Source organism: Dipteris shenzhenensis, chromosome 15, assembly GCF_047967505.1.
Source record: "Dipteris shenzhenensis isolate YYH24624 ecotype China chromosome 15, Dip_SZ_1.0, whole genome shotgun sequence".
Taxonomy (NCBI): Eukaryota; Viridiplantae; Streptophyta; class Polypodiopsida; order Gleicheniales; family Dipteridaceae; genus Dipteris; species Dipteris shenzhenensis.
Genome location: NC_141610.1, coordinates 6,009,239 through 6,032,810, shown reverse-complemented (window position 1 = coordinate 6,032,810; position 23,572 = coordinate 6,009,239). Strand labels below are relative to the sequence as shown.

Here is a 23,572-nt window from a genome sequence, read left to right as displayed (position 1 = left end):
ATAAAGAAGAAAAAGACTCCAATCAAGATAAAAAAGAGAGTTCCGATCGGCAGGCCCTGGGAGAAATAGGATTTAGTCATCAAATATAGCACAAACATTATATTGAAGTGAACTGATTTGTACAAAGTCTTTGATGTTTGGTATGATCTTGTATAAATGAACAATAAGTTGAAGATGAAATGATTTGTACATTTAGATAGAGTGGTGTCGTTAAATATTAAACAAACAATATATTAAAATTGTGAACAAATTGTATTACGTTTAGATCATATGTTTCACAAAAGAAATGCTGTTGATGGAGTCTCAAATCATATAGGCATAACACCAAGAGTCACTTGTTCCACAAAAAAAAATTCTATTGATTGAGTTTGAAAAATGTGGACATAACACCAATAAGTTACAAATGAGTCCTATTCATGTTTACTTGTCCATTTATGGTTTCTAAATATCTTCAATTCCCTCCATTGTCTATGTCTCTCTGCTGCCATTGAATTGTCTAGAGTTTGTCTTCGTCTTTGCTTTTGGGCTAGAAGAAAAGCAAGCTTGATTTTGGAGCTAGCAACTTTTCTTTTAGCATGCAGCCTCTGTAGTATGCCTCGGTAAAACCATTGGAAGACTTCCTTCAGACTATTTGCCTTCTGACTCCCTCCATAGTGTTGTGTGTGTCTAAAAAATGCATTACGTGCCATGTAGTGAGACTTCTCCATGCCTTGGGTAGACCAAATTGCTGGGCATCCATACTTTTTGACAAAATAGGGAAGGTGGTTGTAGATGATATGCTGTAAGACATAAGAATGCATAGTAAGTAATAAAAAAAAGAGGATCACACTTAAGTAAAAGAAGAAGACAGAACCTTACCATGTAGTGAGTTATATTGCAGCTGTCCACGGGTCTTTCATTGACTTCCTCATTGACTTTCCAAAATGTTTAATTGCCTCCATAAAGTTCTTGTAATCACTCTTTGTCCATGTTACTTTGTCACAGAACATGAAGAGTTGATCAAGAGACCTCCACACCTCTGCCTTCACATTTCGTGCTTCCCCATCTGCCTCATGATCTTTCACAGCATTATGGACTTGCTTCCAGAATCCATAATTAATCTTTGAAACTGTTCTACCTTGCCTTACTTGCTTACTGTGTTTGGATCGAGACAAGAACCTTCTTGCCTTAACACCACCAATAGAGGGCTTGATTGGTATCTTCTTGCCATTGGTAGACTTTTTAAAATCCTTTGTGATTTGAACATCTCCTCCATGCAGACCTATATCGGATAACACTTTTTCCAATGCTTGAAGAGCATCCTTTCTATTTTTTTCGGGACGGAGTTTCCAAGCAAATCCAATATATAAAAATACCAATTTCTCAATAATTCGACATAGACCATGCAATGTGCAGATGTGAACATTACATAGTGGAATGTCCAGAATGGCCTTGAAGTCAGGGTCAACTTTATCTCTATTAGGTGCTCTCTTCCACCATTTTGAATCCATTACTTGAGCTGATTCTTTGCAGTAAAGACAAGGAGACTTTGACTTGCCTCCTTTACTAACATTATACATGCACTTAAGTGTTTTAAGATCCCCGACCATGTGCCACTCTACTTGAAAATCACCTTTTCTTGCAACATGGAGATTCTCGCCTTGCACTTGTCTTTTGATTATTCTTGGTATTTCCGTGTGGTGAAACACCCAATCTAGTGTTTCATGGTCTTCTGTCTTCACCTGCCAGATTATAGAAAACAAAAGTCTTACTATAATAGATTTGAAAACAATGACCAAAATCAAGTACAAAACAAAAAATGATCATACCTGGAACGAGCCTAACCACCATATGTGTTTCTCCGACTACACACTAAAATACTTCGAACTTGCTTCATTCAATTATGTATCAATTGCTCCATTCATCAATGTAATGGTAACTCTTTCCATTTTCTTTTCCTTTACAACCTCACACTCATCCAGTTTGATAACAAATTTCAAAATGCCTTTGCACTCCTCAAATGTTATTCCATAAAACTCGACCATTCTTCTTTGAAGTTGTTGTAGATCTACAAATATATTGTTCCAAGGATCATACACAGTGGTTCCTTTACCACCATGAAATATTTCTTCAATATGGATATATTGCCCAATAAATTCATCTATACTTTCATTCAAATGACCTCTTATCCTCCACACGGTTGCTGGATTTGGCAGTAAAACTCGTTTAATCCTTTGATCTTTCAAAGTTGAGGATATCGCATGGAAAATCGAACTATATCCCTTCCTGCTAACTCCACTAACATCAAGAGCCTCTTGGATTGTAGTGCCATCAACTTGATTATTGGATACAAGGTCCTCTACAACATTGCGTTTGACTATTTTGTATTTTTTTTCCTCAATCAAACCTTTTGCTACACCACAAGAAAGCAATCCTTTCATTTGTTTAACAGGAAGAAGGTTCGGATCCATATTTTCTTTTGCAGGCTCCAATAATTTCCTATAGTAACAACACAATATGCCTATATCATTCAGCACCTCCATTCTTGTTTTGCGGTAAGGGACGAAATAGATATAGTCATTTGAGAGCCTTTTTGAGTATACAAAATGATAAATTTCAATCTAACCTTGCTTCCTGAATTTGTCGCTTGCATCCACCAGTCCCAGCCTTCAAATTTGCAATGTTTTTAATCTTCCTGCTACGTAGTCTGTCTCCAAGCACGGTTCTCTTCTTTCTTGCTCTTGTCAACTCTTTTTTACTCTTTAAATGCTCCTCAATTTCATTCTACAACTGCTCCTCCAATTTTGCACGAATGGCTATCGCCTGCATCTTGGCCCCCTTTTCTTGTAGGTACATCATTTTATACGTTTCCGCAAATGCAGACTGCGCTGAAATATAACCAAGAAGTCCATTTTGTCCATTGCCGGCAAACCTCAGTAATGTAGTGGGATTGACAAATGGAGGTGTAGAGTTTTTTACTTGACATTTTGGATATATGCTTCCATCGCACCATAAGTCAATATGTTGAAGCCCTTCTCTTCTCATATTTTCCCACTGTTGAGCATTTAGCACCGTATCCTTTCGTCTTTTTTCTGCTGGAGCATATTGTTCTTCTAAGTCGATGTGAAGATGGTGTAATCGCTTCTTCTGAGATAGTGACTCACTAGTATCGACCATTTTTTGTGCTTCTGAGGTTGCGAAGTTTGCTTGTCAATCTCATAGTCATTTTGTAACATGAATCGTGGAAGTGTGGCGGTATCCATGTGAATATTTTGAAAACTTGCAATCACCAAGTTCAGTGATGGATTCTTTATGAAAGGCCTGCACACGTCGGCAAAAGAGATGCGGAATCTTTGGTAAACAAAAAAAAATCTAAGGAGATATTTAATGCAAAATCGTGTTAGTCAGACAAAAGATTATCTTATTCCTTTCTGAATTGACAGTTCTGTAGTCCTTACTGACAGTTTTGAACCACGTTTCCATATTTTACTATTTTTGAGGTCTTGTAGGAGAGAAATAAATCAAAAAATAGTGAATTTCTTACAGGGCCCCAAAATGAGCTCCCTTTTTCCCTAATGTGTGGTGTGTTTGAACTTTGTTTTGTAGCTTTCTCTTGCATAGACTCCCCACAATGTTTAGCCATCTATAATGCGAAACTCTTTTAATTTTCTCTCCTACAAAGCTGTATTTATTTGGTAAGGCATCTCTAAACTTAGTCATTTCTATTTTTGCTTGTACATTTATTGCAACGAATTTTAACTTGGTCTCAGTCTCTTCCATATATCACACTCTCACATGATTGTCTTATAAGTCATTTTCTTCATATGTTTGCTTTGTAGCTTTTCTCTTTCACAAAAAATTCGCATCACCTCTAGCCTTTTCTTATGTAGATCTTCATTCTTTAGTAGGTAAGTACTTTTGACGTATCTATCTTTGTTGTTAATGTCAAGTCTTCTTTATTTTCTTGTGCAAGTGTTTAGTGCATTAGAGGCTAGTTCTAGTCTCTACTCTCATGTTGATCTCATCAAGTTGCTAAGTTAGTGATGCAGCTTACAACTAAGCAAGCTTGGGTAGCATAGATTGGAATCAGTGCATTTGAGGCTAGTCTCATGTTTATCCCTTATGAGTCTTGATCAAATTGCTAAGTTATCGACTCATCTTATGCCTAGGCAAGCTTGGGTAGCATTAGACTGGAATTAGGTGGAGGCTATCCCTCATGCCATCTCTGTAGCTTCCCAACCCTCTAGCCATCACTAGAGACAACACCTCTTAGTGAGACATCATCTACTCCTATAAGATGATGCCATCATCATCATCGTCTACTCCTATAAGATGATGTCATCATCATCATCGTCATTGTGGAGAGGACTATGTCACCGTTGAGGATATCCATGTAAGTCAAGAGCTAGTCTAGGCATACAACCTCCTAGTGGATGAGAGATGCCCCGCCATGAAAAAAGTAGCAAGCCTAGAGCTCCTATTTATATGAGGATAGCTATCAACATTGGGGATAGTTGTGCCCTAAACAATGCCTTAGACAACATTTTGAGCACCTAATCCTTGAGAGTCCATCATATTTTGTGGATTATATGGGATGGATCATCAAGGATAATGGTAAAAAACATGTCACCTCATGTATGCACGACAAATCATGTATGTTCTGTTTGACCATGGTACCTTAAAGGATTGGCATCATCATGCCATTGAAAATAAAGATTATGTCATAGGCACATTATGTAAGGTGTTCTTTCAGCCAAAGCACATGGATTTTGATCGCTTCACATGGATTTTCATTGCAGGTGGATGGTTAAGAGGGCTCAAAACTCCTAGGATTGGAACAAGGCAAGAAAAGAGTTTTGAGAGAACCTCAACAAGTGGAGGTAGCAACAATAAGTAGCACATATTCACCATAAGACCATCCCATTTTAGGAGTGATGGCAAGGGTGGCTTTGATGCATATTTTGTATCTTTATCGCTTGTTTTCTTTGCAATTATTGCATTTAGTTTTAGCTTTGCTTGTTATGCTAGTCTCTCATGGATAATTTCTTGTTGATTGCAACAATATGCACATGCATTTAGGCATAACACCAATAACCTCTTTGATAGAATTGAATAAGAGGGAGTAGAGCTTGATTGGTTTTTAGGAGATGAGGTAAGTTTCTCCCTCTTGCTTCTTAAACCACTTTCTTTTAATTGTAATAATGTTACTCATGTTACATGTATCCTACAACAAAGTGGGTAGTGATGTAGAGAATGGAGAGATGAGGGCTAGGATGAGGGCTCCTCCTAGTCTGATGATAGGTGCTATGATGTAGTACATTTGTACATTTTTATATCCTCTTTTTAGGATGAGAGTATCATTTGCATCCCATTCAAGGCGTTTTTGCAATACATGTCACCTTATCGTTTATTGTAGGACTATGATTTGTATTTACCTTGAGAAGTGTCTTGTAAAACATGTTGTTTTCTATTCTCACCTTTTATATATCACGCAGCATTGTGCTCGATGTTGATACCAATAGTCTAATATTATTAGAAATACCAATGTCTTCATGTTGGTATTGCATTCGGTGATGACCGATCACAATACCAACTTAATACTAATAATTTTTAAAATTAAATTAGCATCATGAAATGATGTCAAGAATTGACATTTATACCAGCGGGCTAGCATCGATTCAAATATTGGCATCAATGCCAACATTTTCAAAGTTGAGAAACAATCATTCCCTACAAATTTTAGCAGCATTTATGTCAAGAGTTAGACAATACCTTGTAGTGTCTAGAGGTACAAAAGTACGATTAGCATCCATGGATTAGCTCATAGTTCTCGATATTTCATAGCTTAACACCTCCATATTTTATACCTTTAAAAATAGAGCATCAGTCTAATTTGACTTAGAGCAAATACTATATAGCAAATCACAGATTAGAGCTTGGAGCATATATTACTCAAGTCATATTAACAGTTCATTCAACCATGACTCCTTAAAAAGAAAGTTCAAGTATGTACCAAGTCCAAAACATTAAAATATTTCTTTGAGACACATTGCATCACTTAGGTTAATCACATGAGAGGATCCAAACTTGTTTGGCACACTAAGACTTAGTAATGTGTACTCTTATATGTCAAAAGACCTAGTCCAAATTGAAGATAGAAGATGGACCTTGTAAGAGTAATGTGTACTCCTACAAGTCAAAAGACCTAGTCCAAATTGAACTTAGATGATGGTCCTTAAGAGAATTATGATAGGCACTCAGTAATTCCATCTCACACATTCATAAGCAGATGTAGTCTTCATTCCTTGGACCTCTAATGGAGCTAGGAAATCAATAATGGTGGAATACAATGATGCTGGAAAAGGCAATGAAATCTTCTATCTAGGAATGATCGATAAGTTTTCCAACTAGATAATAATGGCCTACACAAATTTACAAACATAATGTATAGGGTCAAATTGGTATTGTTGTATTGCATATTGATTGTAAGACATGAACAAATACCAATTGAGATTTGTGAAAAACCTTCATACTCACTCAGCATATATTGTTCTAATACTATTATTGCTTAGGATCATGGTAGGTTAGTACACTCTCCTCAATTTCGTAGCAATGATGTTATAAAGTCAATTGGGTAGAGCAAAAGTGACATATAAATTCTTGACCAACTTGGCATAAGAAGATATCCATACCACCAACAATGGATCTTTCTATTTGGCATTGTGTATAGACAGGATCCTGACTGTCAAAGGATGAATCTCCTCACATAGTTGAGGTTTTAATGTTTTGATGTATCTATCAAATAACTGAATGAAATTGCAAGTATTGACCATGCTAAAAACAATACTATGCATTGTGATGTTTTCTTGATGTGGAATCGCACTCAAGCAAAGCTAGCATATGAATAATGATTTAAAATGATAAACATTATGTAATTGATACAATACATTGATCAGCAAAGTATAGCCACTTCGTGGTTAGTGTTGTAGATATTATTTTGTAAATGTGAATCCACATGATGATTTTATGATGTGGATTAGGATTCATGGAGAGTCAACAATTGAATACTATATGAATTGCATTAAACAGTATGTATATGTATGTAGAACATTGCATTGATCGAATCACTATAGCAATGTATTATATATTAGTGTTTTGTATTGTATAGTTTGATATTATTTTGTAAATACATGCATATGTGTCCACACATGCACACATGCGTATGTGCGCACGCGAACACACACAAAGATTTATTTATAATTAAGCATGTATTTTTTGAATGCCAAATTTTAACTAATAGTTTAAATGTCATTAAAGGGCACTGACACAAGAATCACAAGCGAGGCATAAAGGCATGAGATAGAACATATGAAAACGAAGAGTACATGTCTAGCACTAAGGCATTGATTTGACTCATGAAGCTACACTCATATTTGTTCCTAATATCTACCCTTTTTAGATTGCCACTTGGATTTTGTTAAGAGATATGGGAACTATTTACAAAGGCACGTGCATTCATACAACAAAAACTAAATGTTAACATTTTTTGTTCTATGATAAAATATAGAGTGAACTATTTTGTTGAGCTAACATGATTAGCAAATGAAACACAAAAGTTATTGTACTTTTCCTTAAGCACAATTCTAGATGTTGATATTTCCATAAAGATAACTACTCTAGAAAATGGTACACATGTTGATATTTCCATAAAGATAACTACTCTAGAAAATGGTACACATGGACCACATGCCCTCGTATAGCTCAATAGTTACAAAGGGGATAATCTTGAAATCTCAAGGTGCTTTTATAAAATAGTCATGTATCTTTTTCTAGGTGAACACAAGATTTAATTTGTGTTTTGTGAGGAGAAGGCCTACTTTGTGTCTTGTGAGGAGAAAGTATGATATCATTGATTCTAACTTTTATTTCCAATGTTATAATAAGTCAAGAAAAAGGACTTTAAGCAAGAAGACAAAAAGCACATGAAGATGCAAGTATTTTGCAATGAGAGCCTTATCCAAATAGCTAGGCTCAATAGATAAACATTGGCCACGCTTGCATGTATAAATATGTAATGACAAAGAAGACAAGACATAAAAACTAATGAATGGTAAAGAAAAGGCAACTCTTTGGAAGTAGATAAGGCATTTCTAAAAAGTATGTACTTTTTTGGGACTTGTGCAGATAGCAATACCATGTGTGATAAGTAATAAGAGGCTTTACGATATGATACTCACCCTATTGGGCCCCTTGTGTTCCCGTTTCAAGATTTTGTGATATCTCATATCTACTATCTCGTGCATAATAATGAGGACAACTATAAAAGCATCAAATAAATTATATGTTCATTTGTTGAACTATAAGGTGATGTTGGTGGCTCACCATACTGTATGACATGGCCTATAACTATGAATGTTTCATAATACTTTGGTGATTCCATGACTTAAATCTATGAATATGATATTATACTTGATAATGATAATATGGCAACTTACTTTCAAAAATAGCTTTCAAATCACAAGGAACAAAATATTGTACTCATAACTTTCAATGGAGATCTAGGAGGCCCCTGAAAAATATGCAACCATGTCATATGTGTTCACAACATGAGGGACATTCCTAAGGTCATTTCTCATAAGAAGTTTACATACATGAGGTGTAGGGGGTGTAACTATTCAATTTGGAAAGAGAAAATATAAGCTACTAGTGTGAAAGTGACTAAAAAACCAAATTTGGATAGAGTTCTCTTTACATCGCATCATATGGGCCCCTCTATCCTTCCCCCACTCCTTGACAAATGAAGGTGGAGATGAGATCGCACAAAATAAATGGACTTCAACCATTACTAGTTTATATGTGAGTTTATGAGATTTGATGAAATAGTCTCAACTTCCAAATTGTGTAAATTTTCAATTGTGTAGCTCTACAAATTGGCATTTAGCCTCCAAATCACCTCTCTAGTGACATATATATAATTTTTAACATTTGGCTTATTCTTTCATATTATAAGTAAACCCAACCCATGCTTTTCAAGGTAGATCTAAAAAAAGGAATACGTCATTGCAAAATGCATGCCTGTTGTATTTTGGCAGAACACGTTTGAGAAGTTGACGTGACATAAGATTGTGTATTCCTTCACTTTTGTCATGGGAAACAGATGTAATTAGATGAAGGGACTTCAGATATAGTTGGGTAGAATTCATCAAAACTTGTGCCTCTTTCCTAAGCCTTAGTAAATTTGATTTGTGTAGGTTGTGGTACTATGAAAAGGGAGGGAAGACAATTGAATAAAATATCATTGCTTTGAGGAGCAATTACAAATAAAGAGCAAACCTTTATGGATAACATACCACACATAAAGGACAATGTTGAGGAGGAAAGACTCAATTATGCTTTACACAATAATGTATTATATGGCCAATGAATTACTAAAATCGGGGGGGGGGGGGGTTGCAAGCACTTGGAGGCCCCTCATTTGCCATTGTTGAACAATTTGCACAAGTGGGGCAAGGGCATGGACAGGGATGGAATGGTACATAAAAGCATAGAAGGACAAATACGGAGATGAATGAATGAAAAAAAAAAAACGAAATGCTTAAGCGATCGTAATAAAATAGTTAATTGCATATGTGGACGATAAATACGACACAAGGTGGGCGGGAGCTGTAGTTGTGTCAGCGAAATGGTGTTAGCTAGCAAGTGAAATAATTGTAAACAAATACCGTAGAAGCAGACGCAAAACGCGAATACGGACTCTGGCAACCGACTTGGGCCGGCGGGTGGGTGGACAAGAGCTTTGGAATTTGGATATTGAAGATCACGCACGACTCTACCCACATGTGTGTGCGTAAGTGGACAAGGGAATCAAGGGCAGCGATGGCCTTCAAAGTACCCCCCCACGGGGCTATAAACGCTTGCGTGGAAAACGGACTTCGCTGCACAGGACCGTCCGTATCATCAAAACGGGCCTCCTCTCATTCCTTCACCTTATTAACATATATCACCTCGACCCACTTCATGCAAACAGGAGTTTCGGGCCTTTAAAACGTAATTTTTCTTAGCCCAAAAGTAAAGAGGAAACAAATAATGTCTTGGTCTACCTCTTATGAGTATCTCTAAGATTGGCCTTCCATCAGAGCATCCAACTAGGCTTTACCTTCAAGACTTTGGGAGGATCGTTAGTAAGGACGGCCCGGTGATTAGTCAAGCTATCCTGGATGTAGTTAGGAACCTGCGGGTTGTGTAGGTTGGTTGTTCGCAGTGTGGGCCCTGGGTAATATCCCCTCTTGCTAAGGGCCAATTTTTGTAGGGTCGACTAACCCCCCCCTTTTTTATTAATATACTACAACCTTTTTTATTAAAAAAACTATTTTTTGCTTCTATCCACTAATCACTCCTACGATGTTTCTTATTAATTAGTGTATCGCGGCATTTATTCCCAATTAAGGTAGTGTTTCATTCTCAATTATTCATCGTGGATAGTCTGCGCTACACCTCTCCCTCCCTGCACATCTACCTCTCCAACCTTCTGGCCTCTGCCTCTCCTCCCCTCCAGCCTCTCCATCGCTGGGCCTGCTCATCTGCCCTACCCTCCCTCATTGAGCCTCAGATTCTCCAGAGTCCATCCTCTCCATCACTCCTCGCCTTTGCCTTACCTCCCTCTTATACCTACTCAAGGTGGTCAAAACTTTCTGGAATCTGAAACTCCTCAAACCTAGTCAAATCATGCTTACCTTAATTTGCTGAAATCGTGCCCCCTTCTCAAAGCTTTCCTTAATCTACCATGCGATCCCTCCTCCCGCCCGAAGTAACCAATTAATAGGGCCAAAAACCTCACTGGAGGGCCTATTTAAAAAAAGTACACTTGCGAATTTAGTGAACTCTTTAAAAACGACGATCGCAGGTCCTATTTGGCAAAGAAATAGATGAATAGAGGGAAAGGTCTATATTGTCACAGATCGCTATGCAAGTGATAATAGGACAGAACTATTGCGCAGCATGAGATGTAGGATTGAACAGGATACAGAGAACTTGCACACCAAGGAGAGAAAGACAAGTCTAATAGCGAGGATGAGAACGGAAAAACAAAGGAAAAAGCACCTTGATCTTAGTGAAGCGCGCTCCTATAATTCTCTACAACTCAAACCATTAGATCTTCATAAACATCAACACTTATAATTAGGACACATGGCTTAATGAGGGCTCATAAAAGGAAAACTTCCCTCTAGGCCTCCTACCGCACTTGGAACTTAGAATCCAATTCTCTAAGGTGAACCTAATGAAGTGGTAAATATCTCTATAGTCCCTTCCAAAAACTAGCATGCATTTAAACTAGAGTAGAACACTAGATGCCATTAAGAAAACTAGCATGCTTTTAGATTAGAGTAGAACACTAGATGCCATTAAGAAAGCATAAACACAAGAAAAAAATAGAGAATAACATATCACCAAAAGACAGGAGATTATAGCTTTTTAAATGGCTTTTGACCCCATTTTGTCATGGAGCACATGACGATTGTCTTAAAATTGCACTGAAGTCCTACCATTTTATGATTTTTTAAAAAGGAAAAAAAATAATGAGTAAAAATATGGACAGAGATACGACACAGGGTCGTTTAGGACCCAATCCTCCTTACAAATGTCAGGGGTGGTGTTTTATTATTCTCTTAGTAATGCGTAAACATTTGTACCTTTTGGGAATTGAAGCCCAACAAATACATGAATCCTTAAGGCTATGGTCACAAGAGCTCATAATTCATTGTTGGTCACAACCTATATAATATTGTGACATGGACTACAACCTTATGAATTATCATACTTTGATCTCGCATCCGAGTTGGCTATGTTTGATGCTAATTCTGAATCTTCCCTTGCATTAAGAGCATGCATCAAAAGAGAGGAATGTTGTAAGAATTTAGATTGCATAAAGTATATCTAGGGCAAGGAAAGAAATTAAAAATATTATTATAATAATCTATAGCATAATTATTATAACCACACATAGTGTGGGCAGGGAGGCAACACACTTTCTTCCCTAAAGAATTACAATCCGAGAGAACGGGCCCTTCCTTATGTATCGAGATTAAGGCTCATGAATGGATGAGATGCTGACATATTACCAATCTATAGCATAATTATTATAACCACACATAGTGTGGGCAGGGAGGCGGCACACTTTCTTCCCCAAAGAATTACAATCCGAGAGAACGGGCCCTTCCTTATGTATCGAGATTGAGAACATCAAGAATATTAGCATCAAGTAGTATCGCGATTGAGGCTCATGAATGGATGAGATACTGACATATTACCTAGATATCAATAGTCATATTCGTATTGCATGTCAAAAAATCAATATCTTGCACGCCCCAAGCACGTAGATCTCTTTCACTTTCTGCGAACACGCGGGTCCTCAAGGAGATCATCCTTCCCAAAGTTTGAGGAGTCTCAACTATCCATCCACTCATTGCTCCCACACATCATGCAACTATGATAGAATTCAGTCTTTCATTGCCAACGTCTCCCTCTAGGCTCCCAAAACTATCTCCAAGCTACAAGCACCCAAAAATATTCAAGTTAATCACAAAATTGAAGGCAGTCTCCTATAGAGCACAACCTCTCATTGCTTCGGGTGGGGGGACGAATTCCCTTGCAATAATTGAGGAGTTGCTCTATGACATTTATCATCACTTCCATATCTCTATGTTGGATAAATTTGGGTTTCCTCGAGTGGAATCTTGTCTTCGAGCAAGAATAAAACAAATAGCTCGTCATGGTGTTCCCCAGAGGCAGTCTTCATTGGAAAGCTTTTGAATTGCCACTCAATGGGACAAACAAAGTTTGAGACGAGAATGTTCACAACCTTGACCTGCTTTTGGCCCAATATACTGAGGGTCTAGATTTCAATTTTTAGCTTTTCTATTTCTTGCTGTAGCACGGCCTCTGACACCATGAAGGAAAATTTTTCGTTTCAAATACGATTGGTGCCCCCTTGCTTGTTTATGTGGGTTGTGTGTTCCACATACGGGGCATCGATGCCACGACCTAGGCTTGCATCATGCTGAAATGCCTAACGTCCTTGAGCTCGGTCGACATGGTAGAGATTTCAAGCATAGATGCACCTCCATGCTTGTTGCAATGATGATTCTCTGCCTATCACACAAAGAATACTCAAATTACATACAGAAGATGGAAGTTACAAAGAACATTTACTACAAGGTCCAACAATAATGGTTGAACTAGTGGACTAGTAAAACACTCACCTTGTGGAAGAAAAAGAATGTGATTCATGGTGCAAAGTGATCAGCTTGCGAAGGAGAAGGTCAAAATCAAAATAAGATGGAGTTGAAGTTGTTGCTCATTAAATGAGCAACTTTTCGAAAAAGCCTCACCAACTTAGGCTTCATCCACCCAAAGTCCATATCATAAGCTGGGAACCTCGATGAACTTGCCACCACCATGCATTCGGGGCTGTTTCCAAGCTTAAATGACTATTCCTCATCTCTAACCAATGCGTGTGCATCAACCGTGGACCATCTCGTTATTGATACACTTTATTGCATCTCAGATTCATGAAGCAGTTTTCTTTCATTAGCCCCTACTATGGTTACAACCAGAGTCCGTTGAAGAGCATTGCTGAAGTAGGAATCTAGAAGTGGTGGCACTATTCGTGCTCTACAATCGGTTGGTAATAGAGCAAACATTGTCTCTTCTAGCATTTCCAAGAGTGTGCTGCAGGGGATTCGAAAGTTGAGAACAGGATGCCAATCTCATGGTAGGCCTTTGTTTTCAACTTCTTGATTGCATCTGCACTGAGATGGAATACTCTCTCCTCAAGCTTCTTATTAGGCTTTTCAACAAGGTCGGCTAAACTATTAGGCATTGCCACAAATAGGAGTCATGCTTTCTCCAGGGAGACGTTCTCTAGTTTTAGAGCCATCCTATTATGCAAAGGATGGTTGGACATTCCCATGGCTCAATTGCAACCTTGTAAGACCTTGTGAAATTCAGCAAGACTTGATTCTTGACAAGCAGCCTTACGTCCTCTAGTGTCTCTATTAAGTTTTTCTTAAAGGTAATTGATGAATTATTCCTTTAGCTTGGCATGGGGCTGGTAAAAGTCTTGAAACTATTGCCACTAGACAACACTCATGATTGTGAGCAAACTACGCTTCCTCAAATTCCCTCTCTCTATGTGCTCAAGTGGTATTGAGGTTGTTGAGTCTAGACAATGATTGATTTCCTTCTCAAATTTTAATGTTCACGTCACTTGAAGGAAAGCATGGTAGTTTGATAGATCAAAACACAGACAATCTCTCTGTGCACAATCGCCATTGCCAAGACAATTCCCCTCTTTTTGATCTCCATTCCAAGCTCCCTTGCCCTCCTCACCATGTGTGTTGCCATCTTTCACACTCCTAGGACCTCTAGATATCTCAAAACCACCATAAAGTCCCAAAATGGAGGGCTTATCAACAATTACGTGGTTCTCGCTAACTCTAACGACTAGCCACCCCTTAAAAGTTTCTTTAAACATGCAACATGTTAAGGACTATACACATGCATCCCACACACCCAAGTCTGCTAACTCAGGAACATGGATCACAAGATCCTAAACATAACATATAATTCACGATGTGTCAGTGAACTAACAGAGATACCATAATATCATTAAGCATCATTTGTGAGAGGTGTATTGATTGTACAAAAGACTTGACTACCTAGTCAAAGATACTCAATGGTTTTCTATGTTCAACGATATAGCTATAAAATAGGTAGAGGAATTTGGCCTCTCTCTAGTTCAACATTTCACCTGATTCATCTACAAGCTGCATGTTGAATGTCCAAGTTTAAGATGATTCACAAAACTTGACAATTGCATATAAGGAATTAGGGTGTACTTGTCTTGTTGCATTAAGGTACATCACCAACATGAACAAGCCCACATGATCATCTCAACAATCTGTTATAACTAGATGCAATCTTCATCAATGGCCTATGAGCTGCAAGCATGGTTTACCCAAGAAGAGGGTATCTCTATGGTAGTCATCAAGGCTATGAGGTCATCACAAAACTTCTCATAGATGTGTGGGAGAACTTGATTACTGTTATCCCCACTCATTCCAATTTAGCGCTAGACTAATCCACCATCATGCTTAGAGAAGCATTGAATTTGGAAAATGCATGTTGCACTAATGGGGCGGTTGATGTTCAGAAAGTTGTCTCTAGTGTGATAAAGAGTTGAATAGAAATCGATGGGCCTTCCAAGAGTTTGTTGCCTTTGCTAACAAGATGGTAGACCAAGGCTTCTCGACCATGTTTGCATAAAATATACAACATCAATATGCTAAAATGTGGATCCAAATTGGACTCTAGATAGACAATCTCTACATGCATGCTTGCTTTAGCTTGCTTTGCAATCTTGCAAGGTTCTTTCTATAAGTATTAAGAGCTCTCTAGTTATGTTGTTTGAGTACCGCATTAGCAATATGTGAGTACTAACCCTATTGGTCAAGATGATGTTGCCCAACCATCACCCATCCTACCAATCTACTCAATGCTTGTCTTTCCATTGCTTCATCATCATTCACCAACCTAGATGGTGTTTTTGCAACTCTAACCATTTGCATCTGCATGCTCCTTGTGTCTCATGAAGCTAGCTCTTCCCAGAGTGTAATTATTGTGTCTCTAACCCCCTACATCTGAATGCTTCTTCTATCACATCTTCCTCTATCCCAAGATGATATTTCTCCATCATAGCATCTATGGATATCCCGAAGCATGCCTATCTCTATAAATTCCACCTCTCATGCATGTCCTCATCCTCTCACTCACAACTGTCCTCATCCTCTCACTCTCTCTCATCCAAGCTTGATCTATGACGTAATTGAATGTAGGTTTTTCCTTGTAAGAAATGAGAAAGACAAGGGTTATGCATTCCCCCTTGGTATTGCTCAAGGTGTTAAAGCTCAATATGCAAAGTGATGGTCATATAGAGTAATTCTAATGTTGTACCCACCGCAAGGGGTTATCTTAACTGTTGCTCTTTGTGTCCATGGATACAGCAAACCTTGGGTCCATCATCTCCCCCTTGTAGTCTCAAGAATGCAAATGAAGCAATCTAGGTATGTCCTATTCTCCACACTCCACACTCCAGAATCCACAATTGAAATAGCTCTCTATAGGTGTTTGTCTCATTGCCTTATGGTCGGTGCAAGTCATGGTCCAGGTGTAATCTCTAGCCATTACACTCTCCTCGTGCCAACATACCCCATGATAAGGCTAGGACTAGAAGTCATTACATGCGCCACTAGACACTAGATCATGTCTTGCCATAATTGCCTATTATGAATCTATCTTCCTTGCCTATGGTTCACTCATGCACTTTATGCTTTCTTTTTACCAACATGCAAAACCCATTCAACACCATGGTTATGGTTGTGAAAAATTTATAGGGACTTTATGCCATAATGATATCCCCCCTAGTGTTAAAACCCTAGTCATTTGCCTCAAAACAAAATTGGTTTTTTAATATTTAACAACAAGCCTCCTTTTGGTATGTTCACACATCCTCAAAGGTTCCGTATTAATTTATGACATACCTTGCTCATAAAGGTCTATAATCAATGGGGATTAAGTCTCCATATCAAAGCAAAATCCATTTCCATGCCTAATGTCTTTACTTGCCCATGATGATACGTACATGAGTAACAATTGTCTTGCTTAGGCATCTACAACACCTTTTGTCTTAAAGCAACATGGGGAGGATTTTGGCTTCAAACATTGCATTTTTTGGGGGGAGAGGAAACAACCCCTCCTTTTGGTATGTTCACACATCCCCAAAGGTTCCAAGACATGAAAGTAACAATATTAGTTTTTCGACATATCTTGCTCATGGTTGGCATATATTAAGTCTCCATGTCAAGTCTAAATACCTCAAAGCCAAAATTCATTCCTAGGCACATGTCATTACTTTCCCATGATAGGTGTGATCCAACAATTCACGATAGCAACATTTGCTCATGCTTCTATGCCACCTTTGTTGCAATATAATCTAGGTTGTAGATTTACAAGTCAACCAATGATCCAGATCTCGATGTACTTGAAAACACCTCCATGGTCCTTCAACATTCTGATATTGGCTACAAGAAACCCTATCAATACCTTAAATTTCACACACCATGGGGTTTTGGCCTCTCTTCATGGATTGTTTTTTTTTTCTTGAAGGATCCTAACCATTGTTCTTGTTAACGCTCCCTTAAATTTCGTTAGCTCTAATTGTTTTTTAGCAAAGCACATCAAAGATTTTGGCTATAATATGGCTATCATTTGGGCCCTCCTTCTAGGCAATACTGTTGGAATTTGTTGCTTATTTAGTTCTTCAATAGTATATTTACTTATTAACTTCCATGGAAATCTTTTGTATGAGAGATGGTGATAGAGAACATCTATTGGTGGCCATCATTTGGCAAATACCATTGGCTTGTGACCTCATTTCTTAATTCTCAATATTCTTTAGGATCTTCCTTGTGAGATAATTACATGTGTCAAAAACCCACCTTTAGTATAAAGTATCAAAATAGATGGGATTTTATTAGCACCACCTGGCTAGAGGGTAGTCCTTTAGTGATTTTTGGAAAATATTTGCTGGTTAGTCTATTGTTTTAGATTGGAATTTTCAGGTGAGACCCATCCCTTGGAACTAGTGCAAATGAGGGTGAGGCTAGCTTGCACTTTTCTAGGGCATGCTACAAAATGCTACAAACCGAGGCTAGCTTGCACTTATTGTGCTTGCAGATATCAACAGGTGTCAACAAGGCTTGGGTAGTCTTGAATGATGTATTTGTCTTCTTAAAGTCTTTAAATGGAAGCTCAAGTTAGTGAATATCGAAGAGTGTACCAGACGTTGCACATAGGCTCTTGCTTTCGCATATCCCTACATAAGTCTCTCTCTCTCTCTCTCTCTCTCTCTCTCAGCATGTGCATCCTCCTCCACTATTGCTTGCAAGTACTTTGCTATGCTCTCACTTCTTACTCATGCATACTTCTCTCTCTCTCTCTCTCTCTCTCTCTCTCTCTCTCTCTCTCTCTAGCTTGCCTCCCCTGAACAAACACATTCCTAAAGATTATTGCTTCGGCCATGCTCTCCTCCTCAACCCCTCATCACCCTTTTAGTTTTGTTAGGCTGACAGCTTTGAAACACTGGTCTTTACCTCTCCACTCCTTGTTGGTATCATCAACTTCCTCTTGTTTTTGCAATGGAGAGAGAGCGAGAGAGAGAGAGAGAGAGAGAGAGAGAGAGAGAGAGAGTTTAGAAAGTATGTTTGGGCTTAAATTCTAATTGAGTTCAAGTAATTTGCATGAGTTTGATGTCTGCATAACACGTACAAAGAGCTAATTAGAATCTCAAAGCATTTTGATTGCCGTTCATAAATTTGCTCTTGGTTATGTGTGATCTGTAGGGCAATAGGGTCTTATTATGAAGGGACTTGGGGAAGGGCCGGCGATGATTGGAGGAGCTGTCAAATTTAGGCGACTATCAGCTGGCCTGTGGCTGTGCTGGCCAGAAGTATGCGTAACGTGCCTTTTTTACACCAGCACCTTCACTGCTTCAGTTACTTGCTCTCTCATATAAACTATACATAATACAATACCCGCCCTTTCTTACCCGAATCCCGATGCTACAAGCCCACACAAAGCCCTTGGAAGCGGCTGCGCATCCTTTGGCATTCCCCATGTGGGCGCTCTTCAACACAGGCAGCAGTCGGGACTGGATAAGCTCCCGGTCAATTCGGGCAGTCAAGGGCGCGGGAGAGGGGGAGGGGGAAGGCAGCTTTTGGGCAAGCAACAAGATCATCGATGATGTATTTGTATATAAATAGAGCCCCCTCAGAACCGTCAAAAAGCAGTTACAGCCCAATGCCCATGTTTCCAGTGTTAAAAAGCTTCAGCTCGGCATTGCATCCCTTTTGATACTCTCTCTCGGGCAAGAAGCTTTGAGGAGATGATGTATATTATTAATAGAGCGCTCTCAGAAAGCTCAAAGGTGGAAGCTATGGCTTGTAATTAGCCAGAGCTTAAATCCACTGTCGAAGAAGAAGCCATAGCTAGTGAAGCTTCAGCTGAGCTTTGCAAGCAGTGCAATCCATCAGAGCTTACTCCTTTGCTTGAAGATTTGAGCTTCATCCCTGCTTCTTCACCCATCAAAGCTTCTGATCCCTGCTTCTTCCTCTGTCTTGACCTTCACCCTGCCATGAGAGCTTGATCCCTGCTACTTCCTCCGTCCCAAAAGCCTTTTCTTGAGCTTCACCCTGCCATGAAAGCTTGATCCCTACTCCTTCCTCCATCAGAAAGCCTTGTCTTGAGCTTCACCCTGCCATGAAAGCTAGATCCCTGCTCCTTCCTCCATCACAACAGCCTTATTTTGCGCTTCACCCTGCCATGAAAGCTTGATCCCCTGCTTCTTCCAGTAGTTTGAATCAAGCTTCAACGAATCAACTGCGTATGTTCCCAGCTTCCAAGCACGCCATACGCTGCTGCATCGATCGTCCTCAAGCTCGAGCCAAAGGGAAGAATTTTGATCTGCCATGGCTCCCGTCGATCCGCATTCCTTCACAGACTCCGCTCACCCTCTCACCAAGGGTGTCGATCTTGCCCTCTTCCTGGATTTCGACTCCCAAACCATCTTAGGTTCTTGCACCTTGCACCTCTCTCATCCCCACTCTGGTGACCTCTTCCTCGACACCCGCTCTCTCCACATCTCCTCCGCCTTCGATGCCTCTGGCAACCCCCTCCCCTTCTCCCTCCACCCCCCCCACCCCATCAAAGGCTCCCTCCTCTGTGTTTCCCTCTCCAACCACTCTAAACTCTCCATCTCCTTCTCTACTGACCCCTCTGCCTCCGCTCTCCAGTGGCTCCAACCCCCCCAAACCGCAGGCAAATCTCTCCCTTACGTCTTCACTCAATGCCATGCCATCCACGCCCGGTCCATCTTCCCCTGCCAAGACACCCCTCTCGCCCGTATCCAATACTCTGCCAGAATCAATGTCCCCAAGGACATGCGGGTGGTGATGTCCGCTGCCAACATGGGTCGCTCTGCTCCCTCTGTCGGGGAGGCCAGCGGTGCTTGCGACGATAGCAAGTGGCTTGCGGAGGGCCGTGTGGTCGAATACTTTCTCATGCAGCAGTCCATTCCGCCGTATCTCTTCGCTATGGCAGCAGGTGACATTGCGTATGCGGATTTGAGTCCTCGATCCAGAGTTTACGCTGAGCCTTCTGAATTGCAGGCAGCGGCGAACGAGTTTTCTGGGACGGAGGCTATGGTGCAGCAGGGAGAGGCGCTCTTCGGACCATACGAGTGGGAGAGATTCGATCTCCTTGTGATGCCACCGAGTTTCCCTTATGGAGGTATGGAGAATCCAAGAATGGTTTTCTTGACGCCCACTGTCATCGTCGGGGATAAAAGTGGAGTGCAGGTTGTGGCACACGAGCTTGCGCACAGTTGGACGGGCAATCTGATCACGAATGCTTCAAACGACGATTTCTGGCTTAACGAGGTGAGTCATTACAAATCTTGCGGGGTGAGGTACTTTTGTGCTACCTGGTCTCTGCGCGAGCGGAAGACACGTCCTTAACATTATGAACGTATGCAGGGTTTCACAACTTACGCGGAGAGGCGAATCGTGGAAGCTTTGGAGGGAAAAGAACGCGCTTCCCTGCACGTCGGGCTCGGTTGGAGTGGGCTGAAGGAAGAGATGGAGAGGTTCAAAGACAGGCCTGAGTTCACAAAGCTGAAGACAAATCAAGAAGGGGTTGATCCCGACGAAGTGTACTCTCGAGTGCCGTACGAGAAGGGCTTTCACTTCCTGTGGCGCCTGGAAGCAGAGGTATGTATAATTAACGTTTCCGTGTCATTTCAACGGCCTTGATGCCTGACTTTATTCGTTAAGTGTATGTTCGTGCCTTTTTAGGTTGGTCGATCTGCCTTCGATGAGTTCTTGAAGAAGTACATCTCAAAGTTCAGATTCACATCCATCAGCACTGAGACTTTCATGGTCTTTTTAAAGGAGTATTTCCCTGGTATAGACAAAAAAACAGACTTACATGCATGGGTGTACGAGCCAGGATTACCAGCAGATGCCTTAGAACCCACATCAGCTATTCTTCAGAGAGTTCTGACGCTAGCAGGGGGTTTTAGCTCAGGACAAAGGTTGACTGATGAAGATTTCAACTCCTGGCAAGCGTTAGAATGGCAAATCTATCTGGAGAATCTGCCCAGAAAGCTTGGAACAGAACAAGTTAGTACCATCTTTCTGCCCCTCTCCTCCCCCTCCCCCCCAGTTAGTGTATGTCCAGGGATTATTTCTTGTGTACTGCACCGTTCAACTGGAATGCAACCCCATTGGTGATTTTAAGTCTAAGGACATTGTACTTTGTAATGTGCAGGTGCGGGAGCTTGAGGAAAGGTTTCATTTCTCTGAGAACAAGAACTGGGAGATTCGGGTTGCTTTCCTGACTATTGCTGCTTTCTCTGGCTATGAGCCTTGCTTCCCAGCCATCCAGAATGCCCTGCATGAAGTTGGAAGAATGAAATATTTAAGACCATTATACTCGGGATTGCTGCAAAGCACACCCGAGGCCAAGGAACTTTCCAAACGGGTTTTTGCAGAGGCAAGGTCTACGTATCACCCCATTGCCCAGTCTGTTGTGCAGGGGTTGTTGCAAAAGCTTGATCCGTAAAAGCCTCATTGCAAAAGTTAGATCAGTAAAGCCTAATTTTGGAGTAGGATGGTAAAGCTTTTCTCACACCCCCTCCCCTCCTCAGTCAAGGGGCTGGACTTGTCTCTTAGCATTTTCTAAATGCGTGCGACAGTGAAGCTTTTTCAGGTTGACCTGGCAAGTAGGAAGGTGCATGAGAGTTTTTTGCAGGTTTTGAAGGAGGAATGGTTGCAAAGGTTGATTATTTTGTATGTATGTTGTAGAACTACTTTTATACAGAAAGGGAGACCAGAGGTGTTTGGGAGTGTTGCCATTGGAAGGTCTTCCCACACCCCCTTCAGGGGCATCGCTTTTTAAGGAAATGCAAATACAGGATATAGTGGCCTCTTGTGGCAAGGCTTTCACCCTCAGATCATGAGGCGAACAAACTTAAATATTTACGGATGATGAGGCTTTCACCCTCAGATCATGAGGCTACTTAAATATTTACCAATTCTGTATCCGGAGTCTTTTCTGTTTCTAAGACCTCATACGAAAGAATTCTCCTCTGAACAGTTTGATTTGAATACTACGATCAGCACTCTCTTTGTGGTCTTGAGAGGATACAGATGCTGGCATGTGTGTCTCAACTGCTTTTAAATTAGGTGTAGAATGAATGCTGAATTTAAGTAAAAGCACTTGTATTCTTAGAAAAGTAGGCTTTTGAAGATTGAAGGTATGCTAGCGCCAATAACGTCATATTGTCAGCCTGCCTTGTTTTGAACATTTCCCATTCCAGGGATGCCAAACTCTGAAGCCTTTTGGAGATGAGTATATCATTATATAACAAGAAGGCAAGATAATCTAAATCCTGCGCATATAGACAATCATGTAGAAATATATTTAGCCAGAGAGGGATCACCAAATACTCGAAGATTATGGTCCTTCCATAGAGTCCATAGCACCCTATAGCAAGCCCAATAAAAAAGTAGATCATATCCATGCTTCCTTACTTGATAATAACCAAACAACTACAATCGCTTGTCAAAGCAAGCACTACAAAAACGAGCCTGAAGCCTTTGCCGGAGCGCGAGCAAGAAATCATAAGATTCTAGGCATTGCCAAAAGAGATGTGACAGACTCTTGTGAGGATAGACATCGGCAACAAGTGGCAAGGGCAATTTGATGACGAGCCAAAAGTAGTCCAAATGGGAGAACTCCAAGTAAAACATGCCACAAGATGAATTAGTGCCAAAGCGATTCATTTCAAGCAATATCATAAAGCAAGATCTCAAGTCTCTTTGTGAGTATAGGTCTCAATCTTATAACCTAATTGAAGTTGATTTTATGCTTTAATAGTTTAACTCTTCATCATATTTGCACTTAGGTTGCTTCCACATTAGATTAGTATTGTATCATTACAGGATTAGTGTCCATTTAGGTAGTCCTCTCATTAGTAGGAGAGCTTGATCTGTGCTTTCACATGGTATTAAAGGTTAGCTCTAGCTCTTCTATATTAGTTTTAGATATAGTAGAGTGTTCTTTGTGAGTTCATTTTGGTTGAGAAATTTCCATCCATTTCTATTTTGAGAGGTGTTGAGAATTTTCATTTATCCTTTTCTCTATCTGAGAGAGAGGTTCCATTTTCCATACTTTCAGTGAGTTATTATCATTCTTGTGAGAGATTTTTAGGAAAGAGAGAATTTGAGAGAACTTTCATCTACTCAGTGTGAGAAAATTCCATCCTAGTTGGGTATTCTTAGGAGGCCCCACTCCCAAGAATTCTCGAATGACCTAAGGCTCAAAGTTATACAGGATATTATCTTGAGAGATATAAATAGACGCTAAAAGGTCCTAGGATAGCCCACCTAGCATCCTATTCCTTTACTAAATAGCAAAG

General features: G+C 40.0%; 1 protein-coding gene across 2 annotated transcripts; it reads left to right on the top strand.

The window, feature by feature from the left end:
* Window positions 1–18,849: 18,849 nt before the first annotated feature.
* Window positions 18,850–22,278, top strand: LOC147893259 (leucine aminopeptidase-like). Of its 2 annotated transcripts, XR_015542215.1 has the most exons (5): window positions 18,850–20,531; window positions 20,628–20,861; window positions 20,946–21,272; window positions 21,421–21,765; window positions 21,957–22,278. XR_015542215.1 is itself a non-coding variant. In XM_087385662.1 (4 exons), the coding sequence occupies exons 1-4, from the start codon at window positions 19,563–19,565 to the stop codon at window positions 21,712–21,714; spliced, it is 1,824 nt and encodes a 607-aa protein (XP_087241788.1). In that variant the 5' UTR covers window positions 18,851–19,562; the 3' UTR covers window positions 21,715–22,277. The 2 variants fall into 2 exon arrangements, 1 of the variants encoding a protein (XP_087241788.1); XM_087385662.1 differs by having other exon boundaries at window positions 18,851–20,531; window positions 21,421–22,277.
* The last annotated feature ends 1,294 nt before the right edge of the window (window positions 22,279–23,572 follow it).